The sequence below is a fragment of the Carcharhinus amblyrhynchos genome, chromosome 20 (genome assembly GCF_965287045.1).
Source record: "Carcharhinus amblyrhynchos chromosome 20, sCarAmb.v2.hapA, whole genome shotgun sequence".
NCBI classification, from domain to species: Eukaryota; Metazoa; Chordata; class Chondrichthyes; order Carcharhiniformes; family Carcharhinidae; genus Carcharhinus; species Carcharhinus amblyrhynchos.
In genome coordinates, this window is record NC_137343.1 from 29,876,438 (window position 1) to 29,901,222 (window position 24,785).

Genomic DNA, 24,785 nt, shown 5'->3' on the forward strand with positions numbered 1-24,785 from the left:
ACGAGTTACCTGTTGCATCTCTCTATTTCTGTCCCTTTTAAGCACGTTTTGATTATAATCCACCTATTCCATACAAAGACATACAGAACATCGCTAACATTCTCATGGGGCACTCCAACGGTAAAAAAAAGCAGCATATCAAAAGGTACTGGCCATGTCCCAAATGCTGGAGGTTGGCTCACTGGACCACAGGTAAACCAGGCCCTTTTTGTCAGTGAGGGCCAGGAGATAGTGCCAGGATGACAGGTGGGGACGGTGAGGGGAATGTGGTTCCAGACCAGTGCTGGGGGAAGTGCCAGGATAATACCCAGGCACCTTCCTCTATCCATGGCAGCTATACTGACCTGTGCATTCCTGGTGGATTGCCTTCACCGGGTTCCCATTTTGAAAGCAGTTGTAGACTCGCTGACATGACATCGCGCTGAAGGGGGGGGTTCCAATCTCATTGCCAAGTTTCCTTCTTCAAGCTCTTATTCTCCTGTTTCAATTCTTCACTGGGCCTGCCCTTATTTTCTGGTTGCTTTTTCATGGAATCCAGCTTATTCTCTGTCACATTAACTTCTCCTCCTCAACTTCATTTTGTGATTTTTTTTGCAACCCTTTCTCCAAGTTTGTCAGTCATTTCATCTTGTTGTTTTAATGTCTTCTCTAGGGCTTTAATCTTGTCACTGATTCTTCTTCTTCATGTCTGATAGTTCCTGGTTTTTTCTGAAATCTTTAATTTCCGTGTTTCTTCCAAGGGGAACCCATCCTGTTCTTACTGGACGTGTTCATTTCACAAATAGACTCTTCATTTCTACTTGTCTTCACTTCAGCTAAACCCTTTTGACTCCACTGTTAGTCAGGTCTGTTTCTGATGAAGTGTTGGCTTGTTTTCATTCTGCAATTCTCTTGTTGTCCTTCATTTGGTCACTTATTGTATTCCAGTGCCTCCCTTCAGGAGTCTTTTGGTGCTCTCATTCTGGGTTCTTTTACGGCCCTCCTTCTGGGATCTTCCAGTACTTACCTTCCAGGGTCTTTCAGTATCCTCCTTCCAAGGTTCTCCAGTACTTACCTTCCAGGGTCTTTCAGTATCCTCCTTCCAAGGTTTTCCAGTGCTCATCTTCCAGGGTCTTTCAGTGTCTTCCTTCCAAAGTTTTCCAGTGCTCATCTTCCAGGGTCTTTCAGTGTCCTCCTCCCAAGGTTTCCCAGTGCCCATCTTCCAGGGTCTTTCAGTGTCCTCCTCCCAAGGTTTTCCAGTGCTCATCTTCCAGGGTCTTTCAGTGTCCTCCTCCCAAGGTTTTCCAGTGCTCATCTTCCAGGGTCTTTCAGTGTCCTCCTCCCAAGGTTTTCCAGTGCTCATCATCCAGGGTCTTTCAGTGTCCTCCTCCCAAGGTTTTCCAGTGCTCATCTTCCAGGGTCTTTCAGTGTCCTCCTCCCAAGGTTTTCCAGTGCTCATCATCCAGCGTCTTTCAGTGTCCTCCTTCCAAGGTTTCCCAAGTGCCCATCTTCCAGGGTCTTTCAGTGTCCTCCTCCCAAGGTTTTCCAGTGCTCATCTTCCAGGGTCTTTCAGTGTCCTCCTCCCAAGGTTTTCCAGTGCTCATCTTCCATGGTCTTTCAGTGTCCTCCTTCCAAGGTTTCCCAGTGCCCATCTTCCAGGGTCTTTCTATGGCCTCATCTTTGAGATCTTTTGTTGCCTCTTCCTTGAGGTCTTCATTGTCTTCCCCGAGGTCTTGGAGGAATATGAAGAAGAGTTCAACAAACTTGAATTGTTTTCAATAGAGTGTCAGAATATGAGGGGGAACCTGATAGAGTTTACTAGATTATGACGGGCTTGGATAGAGTGGATAGTCAGAGTCTTTTCCCCAGGGTTGAAGGGTCAATTATTTGGGGGCATAGGTTGAAAGTGAGAGGGGGAAAGTTTAAAAGAGGTGTAAGGGGCGATTTTTTCACAGAGAAGGTGGTGAATGCCTGGAATGTGTTGCCGGAAGAGGTGGTGGAAGCAGATTCCATAGTAACGTTCAAGAGGCATCTGGACAGATACATGAATAGGCAGGGAATAGGAGGATATGGACACGTAGAGGCAGGAAAAAGCTGGATTATAGAAGCATCTGTGTCAGCACAGACTTGGTGGCCGAAGAGCCTGTCCCTGTGCTGTACAGTTCTTTGTTCTTCCATTGCCTCTTCCTTCATTACCTACAGACCTTTGAGAATTGCCATCTTTCTGGGGTCTACTCCAATTTTCCTGTCCATTGTCCATTCTTTCTTTTTGTGGTTGTGGCTTTAAATGCATTGCCACATTAAATGTATTACTAGCCTCGCTAAATATATTTAAGTCACGGGTAGATAGGTTTTTGATAGACAGGGGAATTATGGGGAGAAAGCTGGAAAGTGGAACTGATCCACTTCAGATCAGCCATGATCTTATTGAATGGCGGGGCAGGCTCGAATGGCTAGATGGCCTACTCCTGCTCCTATTTCTAATGTTATGTTCTTATGCTTCAAATGTATTACTGCTTTAAGGTTGTATAGTAATTTTTTTTCACCCACGCAGGCTGTCATTGCTGGGAGACAGTTGGCTTCCCTTTGTAGGTGTATTTTGCAACAAAAGTGTCAATACAAATATGGAGTGTCTCGCTCGGGCTGTTTCTTTTCGAATCTTTTTAAAACTTCTCTTTCACTGGTAGAAAGCCCTTCTAATAATCTCTGCAGCTTCCTGTACCTTTGGCTGCGTGGAGTGTCCATTCTCCCTCCTCTCCATGTTGTGCCGGTTTCTCTTGTTAATTTCAGTGGGAGATCCAGCATGGTCTGTTTGGGGCCATTTTTAAAAAAAACTTTTTAACTTCTTTTTTCAAATAGGTTGGGTACTTCTCCCCAAAACTTTGGAACCTCACTCCCTCAGTGCAGGGATCGCCACCAGCTCCCCCACCTGGTCAGATCAGGAGCCTAAATACTCAACCTCTTTACTGTGCTGTGCTCCTGCGACAGAAGCTCCTTGGGTCATTTTTCTCTACTCACCCAAAACACAGCTCTGTGCTCTCTTTTCTTTTTTAAAAGAACTTTGCAGCTCCTCTTAATTCTTTTCTTAAAAACTGAAATTCCACTTTTCCTTTAACACAAAATTAGGGTCTTGCTTCTGAGGGTTATTTGCTTTTCATATTGTTTTCATTCTGAACTCTTGACCGAATCAGCCAATTCAGTCCCTCAGGATCTGGCAATATCTCAACATCTCACTGGGTCTGTTCACCCAAAGAAAGACATTCAGGTGAATATCTTTTGCCTTCAGACTTCGATTAAAACAGGATACTGACCTGTATCAGGCCACAGGTAGTATTTTCATAATCCATCCCTTTCTTAAGAACAGCTTCTTCCCAGCTGCCATCAGACTTTTGAGTGGTCCTACCTTACATTAAGTTGATCTTTCTCTACACTCTAGCTATGACTGTAACATTATGTTCTGCACCTTCTCCTTTTCTTTTCCATTATGTGCAAAACAACATAAGAACTAGGAGCAGGGGTAGGTCATCTGGCCTCTTGGCCTTGCTCTGCCATTCAATAAGGTCATGGCTGAACTTTTCGTGGACTCAGCTCCACTTACCCCCCTGCTTACCCTAACCCTTAATTCCTTTACTGTTCAAAAATCTATCCTTGCCTTAAAAGCACTCAACTGCTTCACCGGGCAGGGAATTCCACAGAATCACAACCCTTTGGGTGAAGAAGTTCCTCCTCAACTCAGCACTAAATCTGCCCCCCTTATTTTGAGACCACGCCATCTAGTTCTAGTTTCATCTGCCACTAGAACTGGGTTGGCATGGCCTCAAAATAAAGGGGAGCAGATGTATCTATGAATGGTATGGTTTGTCTTTATAGCGTGCAAGAGACAATGCTTTCCACTGTATACTATTACATGTGACAATAATTAATCAAATCAAATCCTTGTCGCCAATATAATAACGTTCACAGACTTTGTCAGGAACACAAAGAGTATTTATTAATAAGGAAAAACAAGCAGAAGCCAGCAGTCCCTCTAGCTGCCCTGGAGCAGCCCTCCAGCTGCCCTGGTCCCTACATGCCTTTAGACTGTCCTCTGCCTGAACAGAGAGCTCCACCCTTTGGAGGTGATTGCCCACTCAGTCCCAAGTGGTCCCCCTAGCCAGGTGACTCTCTTCTGCTGTGCTGTCTTAAATGGACAAACACCACAGATATTGTATAATGGATAAGTGCTGTGGGACTTCCGGCATTAGCTAGTAAAATAATCTCTAAATCACTTCTAGCTAAATAATGTGCTGCTACATGAGCAGAAGTCAACTGGTCACACCCACTGGCAAACATCAAAGTGAAAACAGGAAACCAGATTGAAAAAAGAAGAAATCATTTGATTTCTACTAATGGAACAATCCAAGCTATGTTCCAAAACAGTGAACATCAAAGGCCCTGATTAAGAAGAATAAATTACTAAAGCTTCTTTGATCTTCTAACACCTCCAACACGTTCGCCTATTATCCCTATGCATTTTTGAGAGGGGGGATTTAGCGCGTTGATGCTTCAAGCAGTCTTTGGCTGCGGGAAGGGTTTCGGACCCCAGGCATTTCTTTTCTTCAGGCAGAGTCTCAAACCACTTTGTTGCTTTCATTTCCATTTACTGCGCTCGTGTCTTGTTCCTCATTAAACCTGTGACTCCAGCGAGGGCAGTCTCAACAGAAAGCGGAGCGACATTTGATTTCAGCTGGCCCACTGTGACTGCAGCTAATACTCTTCCTGCAGGTTAGATCAGCCAGGGAAGCTGGAGGCTGATGCCACTACACTTGTGCAACTGACTTCAAACACCAGGAAGAACATAACCAGGAGGGACCTCGGTTCACAAAGCTGATCTGTCAAGCCGGGAATTTCGGTCCATCACCGGAATGGACACTATGGCCAAAAACCTTCTGCCCTCGTTCACGGCTGGGACTTTCCAGAGCTTTGGCTGGAATGTCAAAATTTCCATTCTCGCTCACTAGTCCCATTACAGGCGTGACCAGAAAATCCCATTTTTGTCTTCACTTCCTCGCAGTGCTGTATGGGGCCTTCTTTCCTTCTCCCAGTTTTCAATCCCCTTGTTTCTGGCAAAACTTAGCGACATAAATGGATTCCCTGCTGTAACAACATTTCACTTTTGGATTGTTTTCTTTCACCATCTCCAACTGGGGTGGGTGTCTGAAGCTTGGAGATGTTGGACCCTGTTGCAGGCAACTGGCAGCTGCCACTATCCCAAGAACTATTTTGTGAGCTCTCACAATCCTCTGGATTGACATTTCCTTCCGAGCACAGCTCCTCCCTTACTGCCTCATCTGGAAACCCACCATAGTCACGTGATCAGTATTACAACCAGATCCTTTAGGACTGGATTGTTGTAGGGTCAGTATGACTGTTGGTCATTTCCCAGGACATAAACATCAATTGCTAAGGGACATAGGTTTAAAGTAAAAGGGGGAAGGTTTAAAGGAGATGTGAGAGGCAAGTTTTTCGCACAGAGGGTGGTAAGTGCCTGGAACCCACTGCCAGAGGAGGTGACAGAAGCAGATACAATGGCAATATTTAAGAAAAACCTTAACAGATACATGAATAGGCATGAATAAAGGGTTATGGACTGTGTGGAGACAAAAGGTCTTTAGTTTAGAAAGGTGTTATATATCAGCGCAGGCTTGGTGGGCCGAAGGGCCTGTACCTGTGCTATATGGAAAGGTGGTAGGACTGGAGGGTCTTAATGACATTACTGTTACTAGAGAGGAGGTGCTCGACAGACTGGAGGGACTGATTGTGGACAAATCGCCAGGACCGGATGGAATGCATCCGAGGGTTCTGAAAGAAATGGCGGAGGTGATAGTGGATGCCTTGGTGGTTATTTTCCAGACGTCGCTGGATTCCGGGGAAGGGCCGGAAGATTGGAAAACGGCTAATGTTACGCCATTGTTTAAGAAAGGTGCCAGGCAAAAGGCAGGGAATTATAGGCCTGTTAGTTTAACATCTGTTGTAGGTAAAATGTTAGAATCTGTCATCAAGGAGGAAATAGCGAGGCATCTTGAGAGGAATAGCTTGATAGAGCAGACGCAGCACGGTTTCGTTAAAGGGAAGTCGTGTCTGACAAATTTACTGGAGTTCTATGAGGATGTGTCTAGGGCGGTGGATAGAGGAGAGCCGGTGGATGTGGTCTTTCTGGATTTTCAGAAGGCGTTTGACAAAGTACCTCACAAGAGGTTATTGCAGAAGGTCAGGGGACAGGGAGTTGGGGGTAGGGCGTTAGCGTTCGTAGAGGATTGGTTGTCAAATAGGAGGCAGAGAGTGGGGGTCAATGGGTGCTATTCGGATTGGCGGATGGTGACTAGTGGAGTGCCTCAGGGGTCGGTGCTGGGGCCTCAGCTATTTACCATTTATATAGATGATCTGGAGGAGGGAACCATAATCTGGATTCAGGAACCTTCCAGAAGGTAAGGTCTAAAGGTCTTACCCATGCCTCCCAGACACATCTCTGTCCTCATTATGCAGGCTTGAGATCCCAGACCTATAAATGCATTAGCTCAACAGGGTTTTGATAAGTGAATTGTTGACTTTGTTTCTTTAAGTGGCTATTAATCATTGTTCTTTCTTTTGCCAATGTTTCGATATCTATATGCAAAAGCTAAGAGGTGTGAACTGCTTGAAGCCTCTGTTACTTGACACTTTTATGTGGTTGTAGAAAGAGCAGGTGGTTTTCCAAAGAACATTCCTGAATGGGTGTAATTTTTCTTTCAGCTAATCACATTCCCATTACTATATGGCTCACTGCTTATGCACATCATACATTGTGGGTGAATGGACATGGAAGGGGCATGAGTTGACATCGAGTTGGCAAGAAGAACTTGAGGGCCATGAGGAATGGCTGGGGAGGGGGGGGTGGTGCTTGAGTTGCATGGAGTGTATGATGGGCTGTGTAGAGTGGGAAAGCGATGAGGTGCTGTGAGGGGTGACGGCAGGACAGGGTGAACTACTTTCCTGAGAACTGGGAGCAGAATCCCAGAAAAGCAAGGCGGGCCTGCTAACCAGCCCATCTCGGTGCCCTGTCCATTCCCGTGGCCAACTATCAACAACGTCTGGAGTCAGCAGACTGGCTCTAACCTGTAACTGCCCACCCCAGAGTGAAAACTGTGTGAGAGCTGACGCTTTAAGCTGAAGAGGTTCACCTTAGTAGGCAAATTTCTGGAGTTGAACCATCCACTTTCACTCTGAAGATCTGGACCTTCACCTATTTGTTGTGCGCCCGCAGATGGCAAACTAAACTGTTCTCTTTTTGACCTCAATTGCAAGAATCAAAGCCTCAAAATAGAAACCATGGGGGGAATTTTACAACCCCTCATCTGGGTGAGATTTTCCAATCCCACTAAAGTCAATGAACTTCTGAACAGCTCACCACATTTTCCATCCCCTGCCATGACTGGGCAGTAAAATCCCACCCCAAGTATTCCTCTATATTCATTCCAGGACAACCCCATAAAATGCTCTGCGCACTTTCCAATCAACATTGACATTATAAAGAAAACTCCAATATTTATTAATTTCAACAATACACTGGTCATTATCCACACGATTACTTCATACTAGCAGGTAACACACACATGACTAAGGATCTTCACATCGACTGGGCATAGATTAATCTCCATCCTCTTGGTCTTCATAAAACAAGTGTCGACATGCCCATGCTCAATCACTTCGATTGGTGGCAACCTTCTTCCTCCATAGAATCCCTACAGTGCAGAACGAGGCCATTCGACCCATCAAGTCTGTATCAGCTGACAAATCATCCCACTAGGCCCTATCCCTGTAACCCCACGTATTTATCCTGCTAATCCCCTCAACCTGCACATCTTGGGGGACTAAGGGACAGTTTACCGCGGCCAATCCACCTTAGCTGTACAACTTTGGACTGTGGGAGGAAACCAGAGCATCCGGAGGAAACCCACGCAGACACGGGGAGAACGTGCAAACACCACACAGATAGTCACCCTCGGCTGGAGTCAAACCTGGGTCTCTGGTGCTGTGAGGCAGTGGGTGCTAACCGCTGTGCCACCCTGCTGCCTATATCGGCAACTAATTTCACACTCCACCCAGGGATCTTGGAACCTTGTGACACCATGTCGAAACAGCTTCCTGTGCATCCTTTGTATAAAATACCAACAGGTCTGTCAGTAACCCAGTGAGCTTCCTGAAAGAAATCTAGTCAGGATGGGCCTAATAGCTCAGGTGGGATTTTTCATCAGATGCTGACAGCTGTGCACTTTCTACTCTTCTTTAGGGTAAATGGGATTCCACGTTAAGCAAATAAATGAAATTATACTTCCCGAATTATCCCAGGGTTGGAAATACCCTTGCATCAATCAAAGCACCAGCTGAAGTTCTAGCCAGGAGCATAGCCCTCGGAATGTGGCAGGACAGACAAATCACACGGTATTTAGGGGAAGTAAATTGGTCAATAAATACTGCCGGTGAAGACATCTGCACCCAGTGTGACAGTGTAAACAAACATCGGCATCTCGTCAGCAATTTTAAACACTTGCTCAGCCTCGCCGAGCTCTGCGAGGGAGCTACTACCGCCAGGTAACAAGCAACTGCTTCATAAAAAATAATTGAATGCTAAATACAACACACAGCAAGCTTCAGCGCCAGGCATGTAAACATCTGTGCAAAACCTGTAATTGCTTGATTTATTCAGCTCCACTTGTATACATATCTGAAGTTGCCTAAAATAATTACACCATTAATTACACAAACTATCTCAATGGGTAAATATTAGCTCTTTGAAACAAGGAGCTATGAATTATGATGACATAAGTCCCTCGAAGTCCCACCTCAGCACTCGCAGAGAGTTGGGACCATAAATTCTCGCACGTGAGACACAGCGAGTTCTCGATATCAGGAATTGCAATCAGTGCCAAGGAACACCTTTTGTTTTACTCATTTGTGCGACATGGGTGCCACTGGCCAGCCAGCATTTATTGCCCATCTCTAGTTCCCAAGGACAGCTGAGAGTCAACCACATTGCTGTGGTTCTGGAGTCACATGTAGGCCAGACCAGGTAAAGACAGCAGATTTCCTTCCTTAAAAAACATTAGTGAACCAGATGGGTTTTCTGACAATCAACAATGGTTTCATGGTGATCAATAGATTCTTAATTCCAGATATCTTTTATTGAATTCAAATTCCACCATCTGCCATGGCAGGATTCGAACCTGGGTCCCCAGAACATTAGCTGAGTTTCTGGGTTAATAGTCTGGTGATAATATCACTACGCCACCATCTACCCCTATGACGACTTTCATGTGGAAATTATGATAAGATTAGTGTGGCGATTGTCCCTTTTAGGGTAACACAGCAGAGTAAAGGTCACGTGATCTGTGTGACCAATCGGGATGGAATCGTATCCATGGTAAGAGGGGCTTTGAGGCAGGAGACATTTTGGCAGCGAACGAGAGCCACGAGGCTGCCGGACAATTCTTCTTCATAAATAACCACCTTTTGCATTCACTAATGAACTCTGTGAGACTGCATCTTTACAATTGGGAATGAAGATTCTTCAGCTTGCACAGGAGCAATCATTCAGCCTACTCTCGCTGACGTAGAATTGTGAAAGGTAAGGTTATAGGAATTCAAATCCTGACCTGAAAGTCCTAAAAAGAAAACTGTTGCATAAAGGCACGCAGTGATGTACAAAACTGAGAAACGCCACTGGAGAGTTTTTCCTCCTGATTCACACTGTAACAATCAAGGAGCCCTGATAAAATTGAAGTCAATCAATCAAGTTTCGCCTGGATGTCTCACCTCACGTCTGAACTCAGCTCCTTTGATGATGAAGACTGCAATGAGGTCTGGAGTCGAGGGCTCCGGACAGAACCCAGACCAAGCACTAGTAAGCAGATTACTGGTGAATAGTTGTCCTTTCATAACACTGTCAACGATACTTTCCAATGCTTTGCCGAATGATTGCGAGTAGACAAAATGGCATGGCCATTTGTTCAATAGCATTTGTCCTGCTTTTTGTGGTAACTTTCCATTTGCCAGAAGTAGTTGCTCTGGAACACCCATTCCACAGGTGTAGCTAGTACGAGAGCACCAATCTTCAGCATCACAGCAGCAACGTTGTCTGGGCTCACAACATTGGGTCCAGTTGTACTTGGCCATATCTTGAATTAAAGTGGATTGAATTGAATTGGCTGAAGACTGACAATAACAGTGGGGATCTCAGGAAGAGGCCGAGATGTATCATTCGCACGGCACTTCCGGCTGAAGATGGTTGCAAACATTTCAGCCTTGCTCCGTGCATTCACCTGTTGACCTCCGTCATCACTTAGGATAGAGATATTTGTGGAACTTTTTCCTCCTGTTAGATGTTTAAGTGTCCACCATCACTCATCACTTGGTGAGGTAGGACTGTAGAGTTTTGATCTGATCCTTTGCTTGCAGGATCACTTAGCTCTGTGGCTGTATTCCTGGGTTGTAGCTTCACAAGGCTGGCACATCACTGATGCCCAGCCTTGAGCTATTAAATCCGTTCTGTTTCTATCTCATTTAGTCCAGTACTCTGTATTCCAGTTATTCCTTCCAAAGTGAATCGCTTCACACTTACCCACATTAAACTCCATTTGCCACCTCTCAGCCCAGCTCTGCAGCTGATCTATGCCCCTCTGCAACCTGCAACATCCTTCTGCACTATCCATAACTTCGCCAACTTTCGTGTATCTGCAAACTTACGAACCCATCCTTCTACATCCTCGTCCAGGTCATTTATAAAAATGACAAAATGCAGTGGCCCCAAAACAGATCCTTGCGGTACACCACTAGTAACTGAACTCCAGGACGAACATTTCCCATCAACCACCACCCTCTGTCCTCTTACAGCGAGCCAATTTCTGATGCAAACCACTAAATCATCCTCAATTCTATGCCTCAGTATCTTCTGCAATGGCTTTCCATGGGGAGCCTTATCAAACACTTTACTGAAATAAGTTTACTGAATACCTCTCGGCATTGAAACATTGAAGAGTGCCATCAATCTCAACAGCAGCCGAACATCTGCCCACATCAGAAAGGCTCTGATTTAATAACCTGGAAATGTTTTTTTTTCTGTAGTGAAGCCACTAATTAAAGGTTACATTTTAAGGACCTGGTGGAATGCAAAACTTCCAACCTTAAAAAAATTCATAAAACCCGCTTTGTACATACAACGATTAACAAGTTATATTAATGAAGAACGACTGCTAAAGGGCAATTTTTTTCATCATAATATTTGGGAGGACTCAGAGAGGAGAGGGGGCCTGGAGACTTACTCATTAGGTCTCGGTCCGGATCACTTTGTCCTGGGATTTCTAAGGCTGTTCTCAATGGGCTGGATGTTGCTGAGAATATCAGGCAGGAATGGTGATTGCCAGGCTGCCCATGCCAATTTCCTCCGTTTGCCCAAAGACAGAGCACCCAGAAGGCTGGCAGTTGACTTCAAGCCTTGACACTACTCGGGAGAGTGGAGGACGAAGTATAAAAGGAGTGCCAGAGATGGTGCGTTATTTTAATCTCTCTCCAAGGAAAATCATCAAGCTTTGCTTGCTTCTGACTGCAAGTGTCTGTCAGAGGAAAGACCTATGCTGTGCGTGCCAAATTCAGGGATCCCACAACTGTCTAGGCAGGAGAAAGGGGAACCACAGAATTGTTACAGCACAGACGGAGGCCATTCAACCTATCACAGATGGGATGCTCCAATCTTGTTTGCCTTCCCCTCCCCCCAGCTGCCACTGAGAATGAACAATTTGGCATTCAGACAAAACTCTACTCACTGTAGTGATGGTGGAAAATCCCAGATATGGGCAAGCTTGGAGGTTTCTGACGCATGTCTACATTGGTCCTGAGTGAGCAACGCACTGAGTGCCACTCCCTTAACTTCTCCCTGTAAATCTGCACCTTCCTCCTTTTCAGATAATATTCCAGTCTCTTTTTGAATGTCTCGATTGACCATGCCTTCACCACACTTCTTAAATGGTGCATTCCAGGATCCTAACCACTCGATGTGTGAAAAGATTTATCCAATGGAAACAGTTTTTCTTCATCTAGTCTGTCCAGGAACCTCATGAATTTGAACACTTCCATCAAATCTCCTCCCAACCTCTTTTCCTAGGGGAACACCCCCAACTTCTCCAAACTATTTACCTAACAGAATTGGTGGCACGGTGGTTAGCACTACTGGCTCACAGCGCCAGGGACCCAGGTTCAATTTTGGCTCATTGTCTGTGTGGAGTTTGCACATTCTACTTGTGTCTGCATGGGTTTCCTCCGGTTGCCTCCCACACTCCAAGGATGTGCAGGTTAGGTTAATCGGTCATGCTAAATTGTCCCTTAGTGCCAAGGGGACTAACAGGGTAAATATTTGGCCTTACAGGGATAGAGCCTGGGGTGGAGTTGTTATCGGTGCAGGCTCGATGGGCTGAATGGCATCAAAGAACAAAGAAAATTATAGCACAGGACCAAGTCCTTCAGCCCTCCAAGCCTGCGCCGACCATGTTCCCCTACCCTTCTGAGGAACATTTCCCTCTATTTCCATCCTATTCATGTGTTTGTCAAGACACCATTTAAAAGTCATTATCGTGTCTGATTCTACCTCCTTCTGCACTGTAAGGATTCTATAATTCCATTAAAAAAAACAGCCCTCTAATTCTTCAATTGTGAAACGGACTGTAGCTGAAAACTAAGCATATCTGTTTTGAGACTCTGATATTTGTCCCAGAAAAGGAATTATTTTGTTTTCCAAGTACAGACATGGTCAGGTTTTAGCATCATTTTGGTGGTTGCTGCCCACTGGTATAACCAAACGCACCTAAGTTAAAATTTCACTTGCTGATTCTTTCAAAGTCATATCCATCACCATTCCATTACATATTTTCTCAGGTTGTTTGTTAAACTTGACTTTTCCTAAAGGATCAGCGTGGGACTGACAGCAGTGACATTTACAACTTTGTTGCTTCCCTCCTATCACACGCTTGGATACAAACAACTTCACACGTTTCAAAAGGTCAGTGGTAAAACTCTATAGATTAGATTTCTGCCACTAATCAGCGCTTGTTCCCAGCAAAGACTCCTCCCAACATCCTCAAAGCTGCTACTTGGTGGCCAGGTTGTGATGTTAAAAAGTATACATGAAGTTTTTTTGTTTGTTTTGAAATATTTTCCCTTAAGGTTTCAACCTCCAAAACCGTAGAGGGTTAGTCCTTGGTGTTTCAGGGTGTACACAACATTCGTGGCAGTAACAGTCTTGCGTTCGGTGTAGGTGACCGAGTCCTGAGTGATGTTCTCCAAGAAAACCTTTCAGGGATAATTTCTCTGATCACTCTGGGTGTCCCTCCATTACCTTTTTGTGTGTTTGTGGCTCATTTATTGTGAAGTGTAACCATTTTAATTTACTCAGCAAAAGTCCAAAAATCTGAAAAACTAAATCTTTACCGTAACTTTCTTTGTTCTTCCACCTTTTTTCAATCGGGAAAAAGATACAAAAGTCTGAGGTCACGTACTAAGCGACTCAAGAACAGCTTCTTCCCTGCTGCTGTCAGACTTTTGAATGGATTTACCTTGCATTAAGTTGATCTTTCTCTGCACCCTAGCTACGACTGTAACACTACATTCTGCACCCTGTCCTTTCCTTCTCTATGAACCTTCATGTCTGCATAGTGCGCAAGAAACAACACTTTTCACTGTATACTAATACATGTGACAATAATAAATCAAATCAAATCAAAATGACTGTTAGTCGTACCAAATTCAGCAAGGACTATTCAGAAAGGAAAATTCAGACAGCCCTTGTTTACCACAACAATGTCTATCTTTTATAAAGTTTTTCTAGCTACAATTATATTAAAGGGGTCTCAAAACCTGTCAGGTGTGCCTAGAATAAGGATGGCAATCAAAGCTACATCAGGAAAGTCACACCATTGCCCCTGCCTCTGAACCATTTTCCCATGAAACCCATCTTGTAAACAACCCCCACCTCCCCACCACCATCTCACCCTCACTCCCCTTTGGCCTGGACCTTCATTAGGTGCAGTACCAGCAGCTGCCATTACTCCTATTGGTGGCGATAATAAGCTGCTGGTGGTGATAATAAGCTGTTGGCCTCCGATTGTCCTACTCTGGGCAGGCAGGACCTCTGCTCCTACAAACCTCAATCATGACGGAGACCTGGCAATGGCCACGTGAGAGCTCCAACGACCCTCAATTCTGTTGGGCTCCCATCCCCATGGAATCTACATGGCTTTCCTGCCATTCTCTAACCAGTAGGTGAGACCCCCATTGGCCTGACAAAATCCAGAACATTGTATCGAGTTATCAGTAAAAGCGTATTTTCACAGACTTCATCAGTAAACACAAAAGGTATTCATTAATAAGAATTGTACAACAGTCTCATGGTTGCAGCCAGCTCCTAAAGTGTCTCTGCCTAGGAGCCTCACTCATTATGGGGTGATTTCACATGTCCTGACTGGTCACCTAGGCAACTCTAACTCTGCTGTGTTTCCCTTGAAGGGTCAATCAACACACAGAGACAGTCTTCAACATAACAGAGCTCCGAATTCTGGTGCACCTCAGAGTTGTAGCAATTGGCAACTGTCAGCTAGGGAAGAATGAACTAAGTAGAGATTAGTCAATTACAAAATCAATGTGCATTTATATACTGCGTTTCGTAAACCCCTCCAAGGTGCGTCACAGAAACATTATCAAATGAACCATGACACCAAATCACAAGAACAAATGGCCAAAAGCTTCATCTTCAAGGAGGAGCGAGAGGGAGAGAGATGAAGAGTCTTAGAAAGGAAATTCCAGAACTTAGGGCCTAGACAGTTGGAAGATTGGCCTTCAAGGATGCAGCAATAGAAATAGTGAATGTGCAGCAGGCCAGGATTGGAGGAATGCAGCGACCTTGAATGATTTAAGAATGAGAGGAGATGATAGAGATAGAGAGGGGCAAGGACATGGAGTGATTTGGAAACAAAGAACACATAAAATGGTGTTAATCATCCAGCTACATCTGAAGCATTTTCTCCCTTCACAGTGTGCAGAGACCTTGCATCACTTGGTGGCACAGTGGTTAGCACAGCTGCCTCACTGAGCCAGGGACCCCGGTTCGATTCCCGGCTTGAGTCACTGTCCGTGTGGAGTCTGCACGTTCTCCCCGTGTCTGTATGGGTTTCCTCCAGGGGCTCGGGTCTCGTACCACAGACTAAAAGATGTGTTGGTTAGGTGAATTGTCCAAACTAGTTTCTCCCTCAGTGTACCTGAACCAGGTGTCAGAGTGTGGCGACGAGGGGATTTTCACAGTGTGATGACTCCAGTCAGGCTAATGGCATTGGCTTACTAGAGTATGAACTACCTGATGAGTTTTGGCACTGGCTTTAACTCAGTGGTTACTTCGCTTATTCGGCCTCTTGACAACCAGTGGTTGCAAGTTTGCCTCCACCTAACACAGGTGCTGTCTGGCTTTTTTTTTTACACAAAAAGAAGTACCTGATGAGTCCTAATTGATGGTTAAATCAGGGAGCCTCATGTTCCCGATTTAAAGCAGGTGTGTCAGACTCCCAGCCTGCATTCAGCAGGGGGCAACTAGAGAGCTGGCTGTGTACAGATGTATGGTGTAAATAAAGTAACTTGGTGATGGGACTTTTGCCTCTGTGGAGTTATTACACAAAGTAACTTCACTGCAGTGTCAATGTGAGCCTACTTTTGACAAATAAATAAGTTTTCAAACTTAGATTTCCCACACAAAGTACCATAGACTTACTGATTAGCACCTCTTGCATGTCAGCATTCAAAATCAGCCTTCCTTTAGCTCTATGTGCCTCTCAATTTCACTGCCCAACACTGAGAAACATGTTGGCTCAAAAGCCCCAGTGAGGTCTCAGATCCCCTTCTCAGTAAAGTAATATCTCTGGGCCTCCATATCCAGTCCCAAGAGTAACAATTTAATCAACATTTACATTCTCATCGTGGCCTAGTTATCCCACCCAACTCCATCTGAGTAACGTCCTTGCTTCTGACTTTCAATGTGCAAAGCAACAGATCCACAACTACATTTTTAATTACACTCCCGGGTGAAATTAATGTCAAATAGGAAAAAAGCCAACCTTTTCAAAAGTGGCCTTTTTTATTACTCACTTCAATATAGTCTTCAGTTTTTATGGGAGGGTGACTCAGAAGAGAGGGAACAACTAACACTGAATAGCTAACACTGAAATAACACACAGACTAAACTCTCAGAGCAGGGGACCAACATATACCTGCACTTGGTCCACACATACCCAGACACTGACTCGCACACAAGCCCAGAAGCTGACCCAAACAGACCCTGTCAGTGACACGCACACAGATCTTGTCACTGACATGCACACAGACCCTGACACTGACACACACACAGACCCTGACACTGACACACACACAGACCCTGACACTGACACAGACCCTGTCACTGACACAGACACACACAAACCCTGACCCTGACAGACACGGAGCCTGTCACTGACACACACACAGACCCTGCCACTAATACACACAAGGACCCTGCCACTAATACACACAGAACTTGACACTGACTCACACACTGATGCGCGCGCACACACACACACAGACACAGACACAGGCACACAGGCACGTCCTTGAAACAGTCAGTCAGAAATTGTAGTTTGCCTTTTTGTTCTCATTAGAGCTTCACCTGATCATGACCAATCATGAAAAGTAAGGGTCATTTTCTCTGCATCCCTATTGATTACAAACAGAATCTGTCTATTTAGTTAATTCAAAAGAATGAGAAGATGGATGAGTCCTTGACCAAACATTCAATTGTTTTTCAAGGACCTGCGGTGGAATTCTGTGCTTGCTTAAAGCCAATTGTTCAACTTCCCCATTGACACCAATAAACCCGAATGAAATGATATTCATAACACCAATGCTTGCTGAGCAAACCCGCAGGAACACACCGCACCCCTCCCCCACAAAATACCCCAATGGCCCCACCATCCCCCCATAAATATACCCCAATGGCCCCCCCACCCCCCTCACCATCCCTACTCCATCTCTGCCCACCGATACAATTTGTTACATTCCTCAGCACATGTACGTTTTTACAGTTGCACACATTGTTTGCATATACTGTCCTTGCTCCAGTTCTCAATGTATTAACTGCCAGAACCTTTAATCTTTTCAGTGAAAACACAGAATCATAGAATCCCTACTGTGCAGAAGGCGGCTATTTGGCCCATCGAGGTGGCACCGTAAGACACAGGAACAGAATTAGGCCACTCAGCCCATCGAATCTGCTCCACCATTCAATCCTGGCTGATATATTTCTCATCCCCATTCCCCTATCACTCCTGATCCCCTTATTGATCAATAATCTATCTCTGTCTTAAAGACACTCAATGGCCTGGCCTCCACAGCTTTCTGCAGCAAAGAGTTCCACAGGTTCACCACTCTCTAGCTGAAGAAATTCCTCCTCATCTCTGTTTTAAAGGATCATCCCTTTAGCCTGAAGGTGTGCCCTCTGGTTTGAGTTTTTCTTACTGGTGGAAACATCCTCACCATGTCCACTCTATCCAGGTCTCACAGAATCTGTAAGTTTCAGTAAGATCCCACCTAATCCTTCTAAACTCCAACGAGTGCAGACACAGAGTCCTCAACCATTCCTCATACGACAAGCTCTTCATTCTAGGGATCTTTTTTTGAACCTCCTCTGGACCCTTCCAAGGCCAGCACATTCTTCCTTAGATGTGAAGCCCAAAACTGCTCACAATACTCCAAATACAGTCTGACCTGAGCCTTTTACAGCCTCAGAAGTACATCCCTGCTCTTGTATTCTAGCCCTCTCGACATGAACACTAACATTGCATTTGCCTTCCCAACTGCGGACTGAACCGGCACATTAACCTTAAAAGAATCTTGGACAATGACTCCCAAGTCTCTTTGTGTTTCTGATTTCCCAAGCATTTTCCCACAACTGACAACAATCCCACCCAAAATCTACCCCTGTACCCCTAAATATTTACCCCGTTAATCTCCCTGACACTAAGGATCAATTTTAGCATGTTCAATCGCCTAACCCGCACATCCTTGGAGTGTGGGAGGAAACCAGAGCACCCGGAGGAAACCCACACAGACATGGGGAGAATGTGCAAACTCCACACAGTCACCCAAGGTCGGAATTGAACCAAAGTCCACGGTGCTGTGGGGCAGCAGTGCTAACCACTGTGCCACCAGTGAAAAGCAGCATTATTCAAGAATTTTCGCTTTCATTAAAAACAATCAAATGCTCCAGCTCCGCACAACAAAATATAATTCAGGAGGCAGGGACAACATTTAGACAAACACTCTTTGCAAAAGTAATTAATTGGTTTGTGATCCCCATGAATCCAATAGTCCACAGAAATGGTACAATTGCCTAATTGACCTTATGGATGTTTATAAAGTCATGAGGGGCATAGATAAGGTGAATAGCCAATACCTTTTCCTCAGGGTAGAGGAATCCAAAACTAGAAGGCATAGGTTTAAGATGAGGGAGGAAGATTTAAGAGAGACTTGAGGGTCAACTTTTTCACACAGAGGGTGGTGTGTATATGGAATGAGCTGCCAGAGGTGGTGATAGAGGTGGGTACAATTACAACACTTAGAAAACATTTGGTCAGGTACATGGATGGGAAAAGTTTAGAGAGATAGGGGCCAAACACAGACAAGTGGGGTTAGTTCAGTTTAGGAAACTTGGTTGGCCTAACTGAAGGGTCTGTCTCTGTGCTGTGTATCTCAATGATTCTATGGTGTATATTTCCAGATATAGGACAGGACTTTACAGTCTTACTTGTCCTGAGACTGTAAGATCCTTCCCGAGATCCACGGACCTTCCCATTATCTGCCCCTCGCCCGCTCCGATTCCAGTGGCTGGGCAGGTGGTAAAATTCCGGCCATAATTTTGTTTTGCCACAAGTAAATCAGAGGCAATAAATCTACCAGCGCAGCACGTACAACTTCCTCATTCAGACGTGAACTCACAGAGATTTACCCAGCTTCTCATTAAAAGGCATCTTCGCCGCTGAAGCTGTGTGCAGTGAGGTGGCACACAAGGTTCAATTGGTATCTGACATTCAGTGAACCTGGAAGCTGGATTCGGATAATCTGCAAGATGAGGCAATGTCATCTTTCCACAAGACTGATGGGCAAAGTCAGCGTGCCGCAATGAGTTTCCTTTCAATCTGTCACACCTTGACTAAGGTCGCACGCTCATCCAATATGACAGCTCTTTCTTAACTTCGCAGGCCAGTGTAGAGTCAACACCTCAATCCCATCTTCCTAGAACGCTGCCACGCTCACAGCGAGCAAGGAATGGAGAATTAGGTCAATTGTGCTGTTGGCCTGCTTTAAACCCATGCTCCCCAATCAGTATGAAATCAATGGATTCACAAGTTACACGTGCACTCCAAATTTCCAGCATTTTGAAGCAGAAGATGCTACATAACGGAGGAGGAAATCTGCATGAGAGAGGATACAGAAAACTTTCTGGCTTTACAAAGGCCATTGTAACAAAAAACTGATGATTGAGAGTGAAAGGTGAGCATGAATGGCTAAATGCCTTTTCCATGAGACCATAAGAGGAGAATTAGGCGACTTGGCCCATCAAGTCTGCTTCGCTATTCAATCATGGCTGGCTGTTTTCTCATCCCCATTCTCCTGCCTTTCCCCCATAACCCTTGATCCCCTTATTAATCAAGAACCTATCTATCTCTGTCTTAAAGACACTCAATGACCTGGCCTCCACAGTCTTCTGCGGCAAAGAGTTCCACAGATTCACCACTCTCTGGCTGAAGAAATTCCTCCTCATCTCGCTTTTAAAAGATCGTTCCTTTAGCCTGAGGTTGTGCCAATCAACTGGTGAAGGAGCCACGCTCCGAAAGCTCGTGATTCCATATAAACCTGCTGGACTTTAACCTGGTGTTGTGAGACTTCCTACTGTGCCCACCCCAGTCCAACACCAGCATCGCCACTTCATGCCTTTTCCAAATGCAGAGCTAGAAACATCTTGTTTCTTCTATACTTTTTCTAATGAGTCACTCACTGACACAGACTCCAGCCTCAATTTTACAGATGCCAGGGTCTTCCTTCCTGCCATCCGAGAGTTCCTCACCAACTCTGAGTGCCCACAGCCGTTTCACGTTCGAGCATTAAGAGGCTGCAGAAGGGAGTTCCATCCCTCGCTTCGGAGAGAATTCTGCCTTCGAGAGCCAATCAGATTGACTGGATTGGCTCACAGCTCTCCCCCTGCACTGGACTGAAGAAGAACTTCCTGAACCCAAGCATTTGGACCAGAAGGCAAGATAAGTTCAAGGGTAGTGAAGGAGAACATCGGGGTATGAGGGGGAAGGATAGGGTGGGGTGGAGAGTCCACTAGTCACTGCAAGTGGGCTTCTGATGGCGACGTCAGTGACATGATTCTCGGTCCCAGTGAAAAAAAAAGCCATCTAGCCCCCACTCTTCATATCAAAGAATCCTACAATGCAGGTGGCCATTTGGCCCACTGAGTCCGCATCAACTTTCCCCCTTCACCCTCCAAACATTTCCCATGTTTCGCATCCATGTCACCCCACTTCCCATCAACCTCACATCCCCTAACGCCTCTATGCCAGGCTTTGCCATTTCACTCACCCCTTCGGGCCCCTTATGTGCCCTGTGGCACTTCCATACCCATCGGTTCCAGGAAGTATAGAGAGGATCAAGATACAATATAATGTATTGTGTTATCTGTGGAAAAAACACTTTGAAAACATGATACATTGATAAATTTCTGCTATGAGAATAAAGTCTGGACTGCAAGCTAATACAAATGCCATCCAGGCCCTTCGAAGTTTCAAAAACTACAAATTACAGATCCTTGGAACCACCTACGTCAATAAACATTGTGAAATTGATTGTAGAGATCAAAGAGTTTGAGTTAATGAAACATGTTTCCTCTGAGGAGTAGACGTTCTCTTAGTTTAATAGCTTGGCATTGGGGGCACGAGGGGATGTTTTGAGCTTACCTTCATGGGCAGCATGGTAGCACAGTGATGAGCACTGCTGTCTCATAGCTCCAGGGACCTGGGTTCGATTCCAGCCTTGGGTGACTGTCTATGTCGAGGTTAGGTGAATTGGGTGTCTGCATGGGTTTTCTCCAGGTGCTTTGGTTTCCTCCCATTGTCCAAAGATGTGGAGGTCAAGTGGATTGGCCATGGTAAATTGCCCCTTAGTGTCTCAAGATATCTAAGTTAGATGAATTAGCCAGGGTAAATGTGTGGGTTACAGGAATAGGGCAGGGGAGAGGGCCTGAGTAAGATCTCTATCGGAGAGTCGGTGGAGACTCAGTCGAATGGCCGCTTCTGCACTGTAGGGATTCGATGAAAAAGTCCGCTAGTGCACACTGGAGTTCACAACTTCTCTAAGGGGCTGTGAACCACAGCTCTTTAAAAGCCTGGCCTGACTCCATGAAAATTAAGTAGGAGTAGGAAAAGCCTACTCCTACAATGGTGCTGGCCAGGTCAAGAGTGCTGGATGCAGGCTTCTGACAGGCAACCACCCACACCCTTCAAAATCACTCACAAAAATCACACAGTCCAGGAATGGGGTCAGGAATCTTGGAGTTGGGACCTGCCCTTTTTAAAGGGCTCCCGAGTCAACACAGGCCTTAAACCGACCAAAATGCTTCATATTGTTGGCATGTTTAGAATATCACAATCGTCCATCAGCGTGGGAATCAGATACCTGTTGGACAAAATTTCTTCAACTGCCTCTGCGCTTTACAGCCAAGTCAGGTTTCAGTCTGGTTAGCTTATTGTTAATCCTGTGAACATTCATACTTATTCATGAGCCTTACATGGAATGATAATAAATGCTTTCTGCAAATCATTTTATTTGAGCTGTACTGACCACAAAGATGTGCATCAAACAAGAAAAGGCATTTTCCTTTGAAGACTTCCATTTTGGAGCAGGTCTCTAAATAGCTGGAGGAAGAAAGCAATTTTCCAGAGAAACATGTTGCAGAGATAATTCACAGCTGCGTACGATATTGTATATTGAGTCAGACTTACTGAAACAGAATCCTTGATTCTTGATGCAAGTGTCTCGTTACTGTTTCCTTGACTAGTTTAATCACAAGTTAAACAATGAGACCCCCTTAACTGGGACCTCCATATTGGCAGAATCTGGACACAAGTTCAAGTCCAGTAAGACATCACCGTCTCATCTCAGGATTTGGAAATGTATGAAACAAATATAAATAGGATGTAATGCTGAAGAATGTCCCAACATAGAATTCTTTGCATCACAAGGTTTAAATGCAAGAAAATAAACTATCAGCATGTATGGATGAACGTGCTGTGTTTCAAGTCACTCACCAATTGTAACATGTAATAATTTCTAGCAAAGGCAAGCAGTTCCAGTGCGAAGTCTCTTACCATGGCGAGGGGTACGATCTTTGTTATATCTCTCTGACTGACGTGCAGCTCCGACACAGCTTTCTCCTGGTCGACCTGCGAGGTCCTCCCAGGATATTCCACCTGCCACATGATTCGACGAGTCACCGACAGACTGCTGAAGTTATCCATCTCAAAGTCCATTTGCAGGATCTCGTAAGTAGCACCGTCAACTCTGTAAAGGAAATCAAACTGTTAACGCATTCTCCGCAGCCACTTTCTGATGAAATGCCCTTGCGTTAACAATTACTAATTGGCTTAGTACCTCAAAGAATTAACTCCCTTTAGTGTTTCCAGGGACATTAGTAAAAGCAAAGAAACGTCACTTTGTCTTTTTAAGATTTATTTTATTCAACTGCGTGGCAATGTATTCAATTAGTGTTTTTCTCTCCCCCTTTTACTATGATGCACACCCAGGAAGCCACAAATACACACATCTGTGTCAAAGATACAATTCTTCACGCTGGAACAAAGCAATTTATTTTTATAGCAAAGGAGCAACACTGCTAACTATATCAAATAAACAATTTACTCTCCCTGTCCCATTAGCCTAATGTAAGAAAATCTATGGTATATTTGAAGAACAAGGGAGTTTTCCCAAGTGCCCTGGTGATATTTACCTCTCAACCAACAGATAATCCAAAACTTTGCTTGGCACAAATTGCCTGTTGTCTTGTCTGCATTGTAACAATCACTGCTTATAGAGGTCTATGAAATAATGAGAGCCATAGATAAGTCAACATCTTTTCCCAAAGGTAGGGGAGTCTAAAACTAGAGGGCATAGGTTTAAGGTGAGAGGGGAGAGATACAAAAGGTTGGGGCGATTTTTTCACTCAGCAGCTGGTGAGTGTCTGGAACAAGCTGCCAGAGGCAGTAATAGAGGCAGGTATAATTTTGTCTTTTACAAAACATTTAGACAGTTATATACGTAAGACAGGTATGGAGGGATATGGGCCAAATGCGGACAATTGGGACTAGTTTCGTGGTAAAAACTGGGCAGCATGGACAAGTTGGGCTCAAGGGCCTGTTTCCATGCTGTAAACCTTTATGACTCTACTTCAGAAGTGCTTTATTAGCTGCTTTAAGGTGTTCTGAGGTAGCAAAAGGCACTATATAAACGCCAGTCTGTAAATGAACAACCTGTATGCTCAAGAACAAAAACACATTCTTTTCTTTTGAATTAAATAGGCAATTCAAACATTACTACAGAAAAGTGAACTTCTTCTGTCCAGGAGGCTCACTGATAATGTCTTTAGTCTTCACTGAAACATAATGGGGCAGATTTTAATCTCTGTCTCTTGGGCCTTCTGTATTGTCTGGGCAGAGTGCAGAACGAACAGCGAGTGAGGAGGATTACTGCTTACAAAACCCACTTCCATTAAATAGGAAGAAAATAAGGCAGGTTTACTTACAGATCTGCGCTGATCCTTTTAAATTATTTTTTAAATGAAAAAAACTTTGCGATTAATGATCTGCAGGGCTTCACCATTTTGATAAATGCTGTGATTTCTCAGTAAGTCATTTTTCATGACAAAAATATTTTCCATTAAAAGAATTGTGGCTTCAAAATATTATTACAGACCTCAATTCAGCCACCACTCCCGGATTGTGGTCATCAAATCATTTGGGACAGGATGCTCAAATCGCCTTTTCTGTGCTGTTGTTTTCTAGTCAACTCTGAGTAAAGTTTCTAAAGTTTATTTATTAATGTCACAAGTAGGTTCTCATTAACAGTGTAATGAAGTTGCTGTAAAAATTCCCTAGTTGCCACATTTCGGCGCCTGTTTGGGTACACTGACGGAGAATTTAGCACATAACTGGCACGTCTTTATGACTGTGGGAGGAAACCAGAGAAAACCCATGCAGACATGGGGAGAACATGCAAACTCCACACAGACAGTGACTCAAGCCAGGAATCAAACCCGGATCCCAGGCACTGTGAGGCAGTGGTTCTAACCACTGTGCCACCACGCCGCCCAAAGAGTATGACTGCTCACAGGGGTTTCTCCCTGTAAAACTCCTAGCTGTATAAAAAAGGTACAGTAATAAAGCACATGGCTGCACTGGTCTCTCGTTGTAACCATCTTAGCTGCTTCTTCAATGTCCTGATTCATCAGGTGTGGCCAACAGTGAAGATATGATACCACTTGGCCACAACAGGATGGGGCAAAGCTCGCAGAATGGACAGACACATTGCAGGTGGAATTAAAGACAGAGAACTGTGAGGTGAAGCATGTTGGCAGAAGGAATAGGAAGAAGCAATCGAGATTAAATGGCAGAGTG

At 44.7% G+C, this 24,785-nt stretch overlaps 1 protein-coding gene across 1 annotated transcript in view; it reads right to left on the reverse strand.

Annotated features, from left to right (window-relative positions):
• LOC145355894 (transmembrane protein 132C-like) overlaps positions 1 to 24,785 on the reverse strand; it is a 928,035-nt gene that overhangs the window by 265,317 nt on the left and 637,933 nt on the right. Inside the window, exon 4 of the mRNA XM_080208358.1 lies at positions 22,485 to 22,677. Coding sequence (XP_080064484.1) covers positions 22,485 to 22,677 — 193 coding nt within the window. The remainder of the gene's footprint in view (positions 1 to 22,484; positions 22,678 to 24,785) is intronic.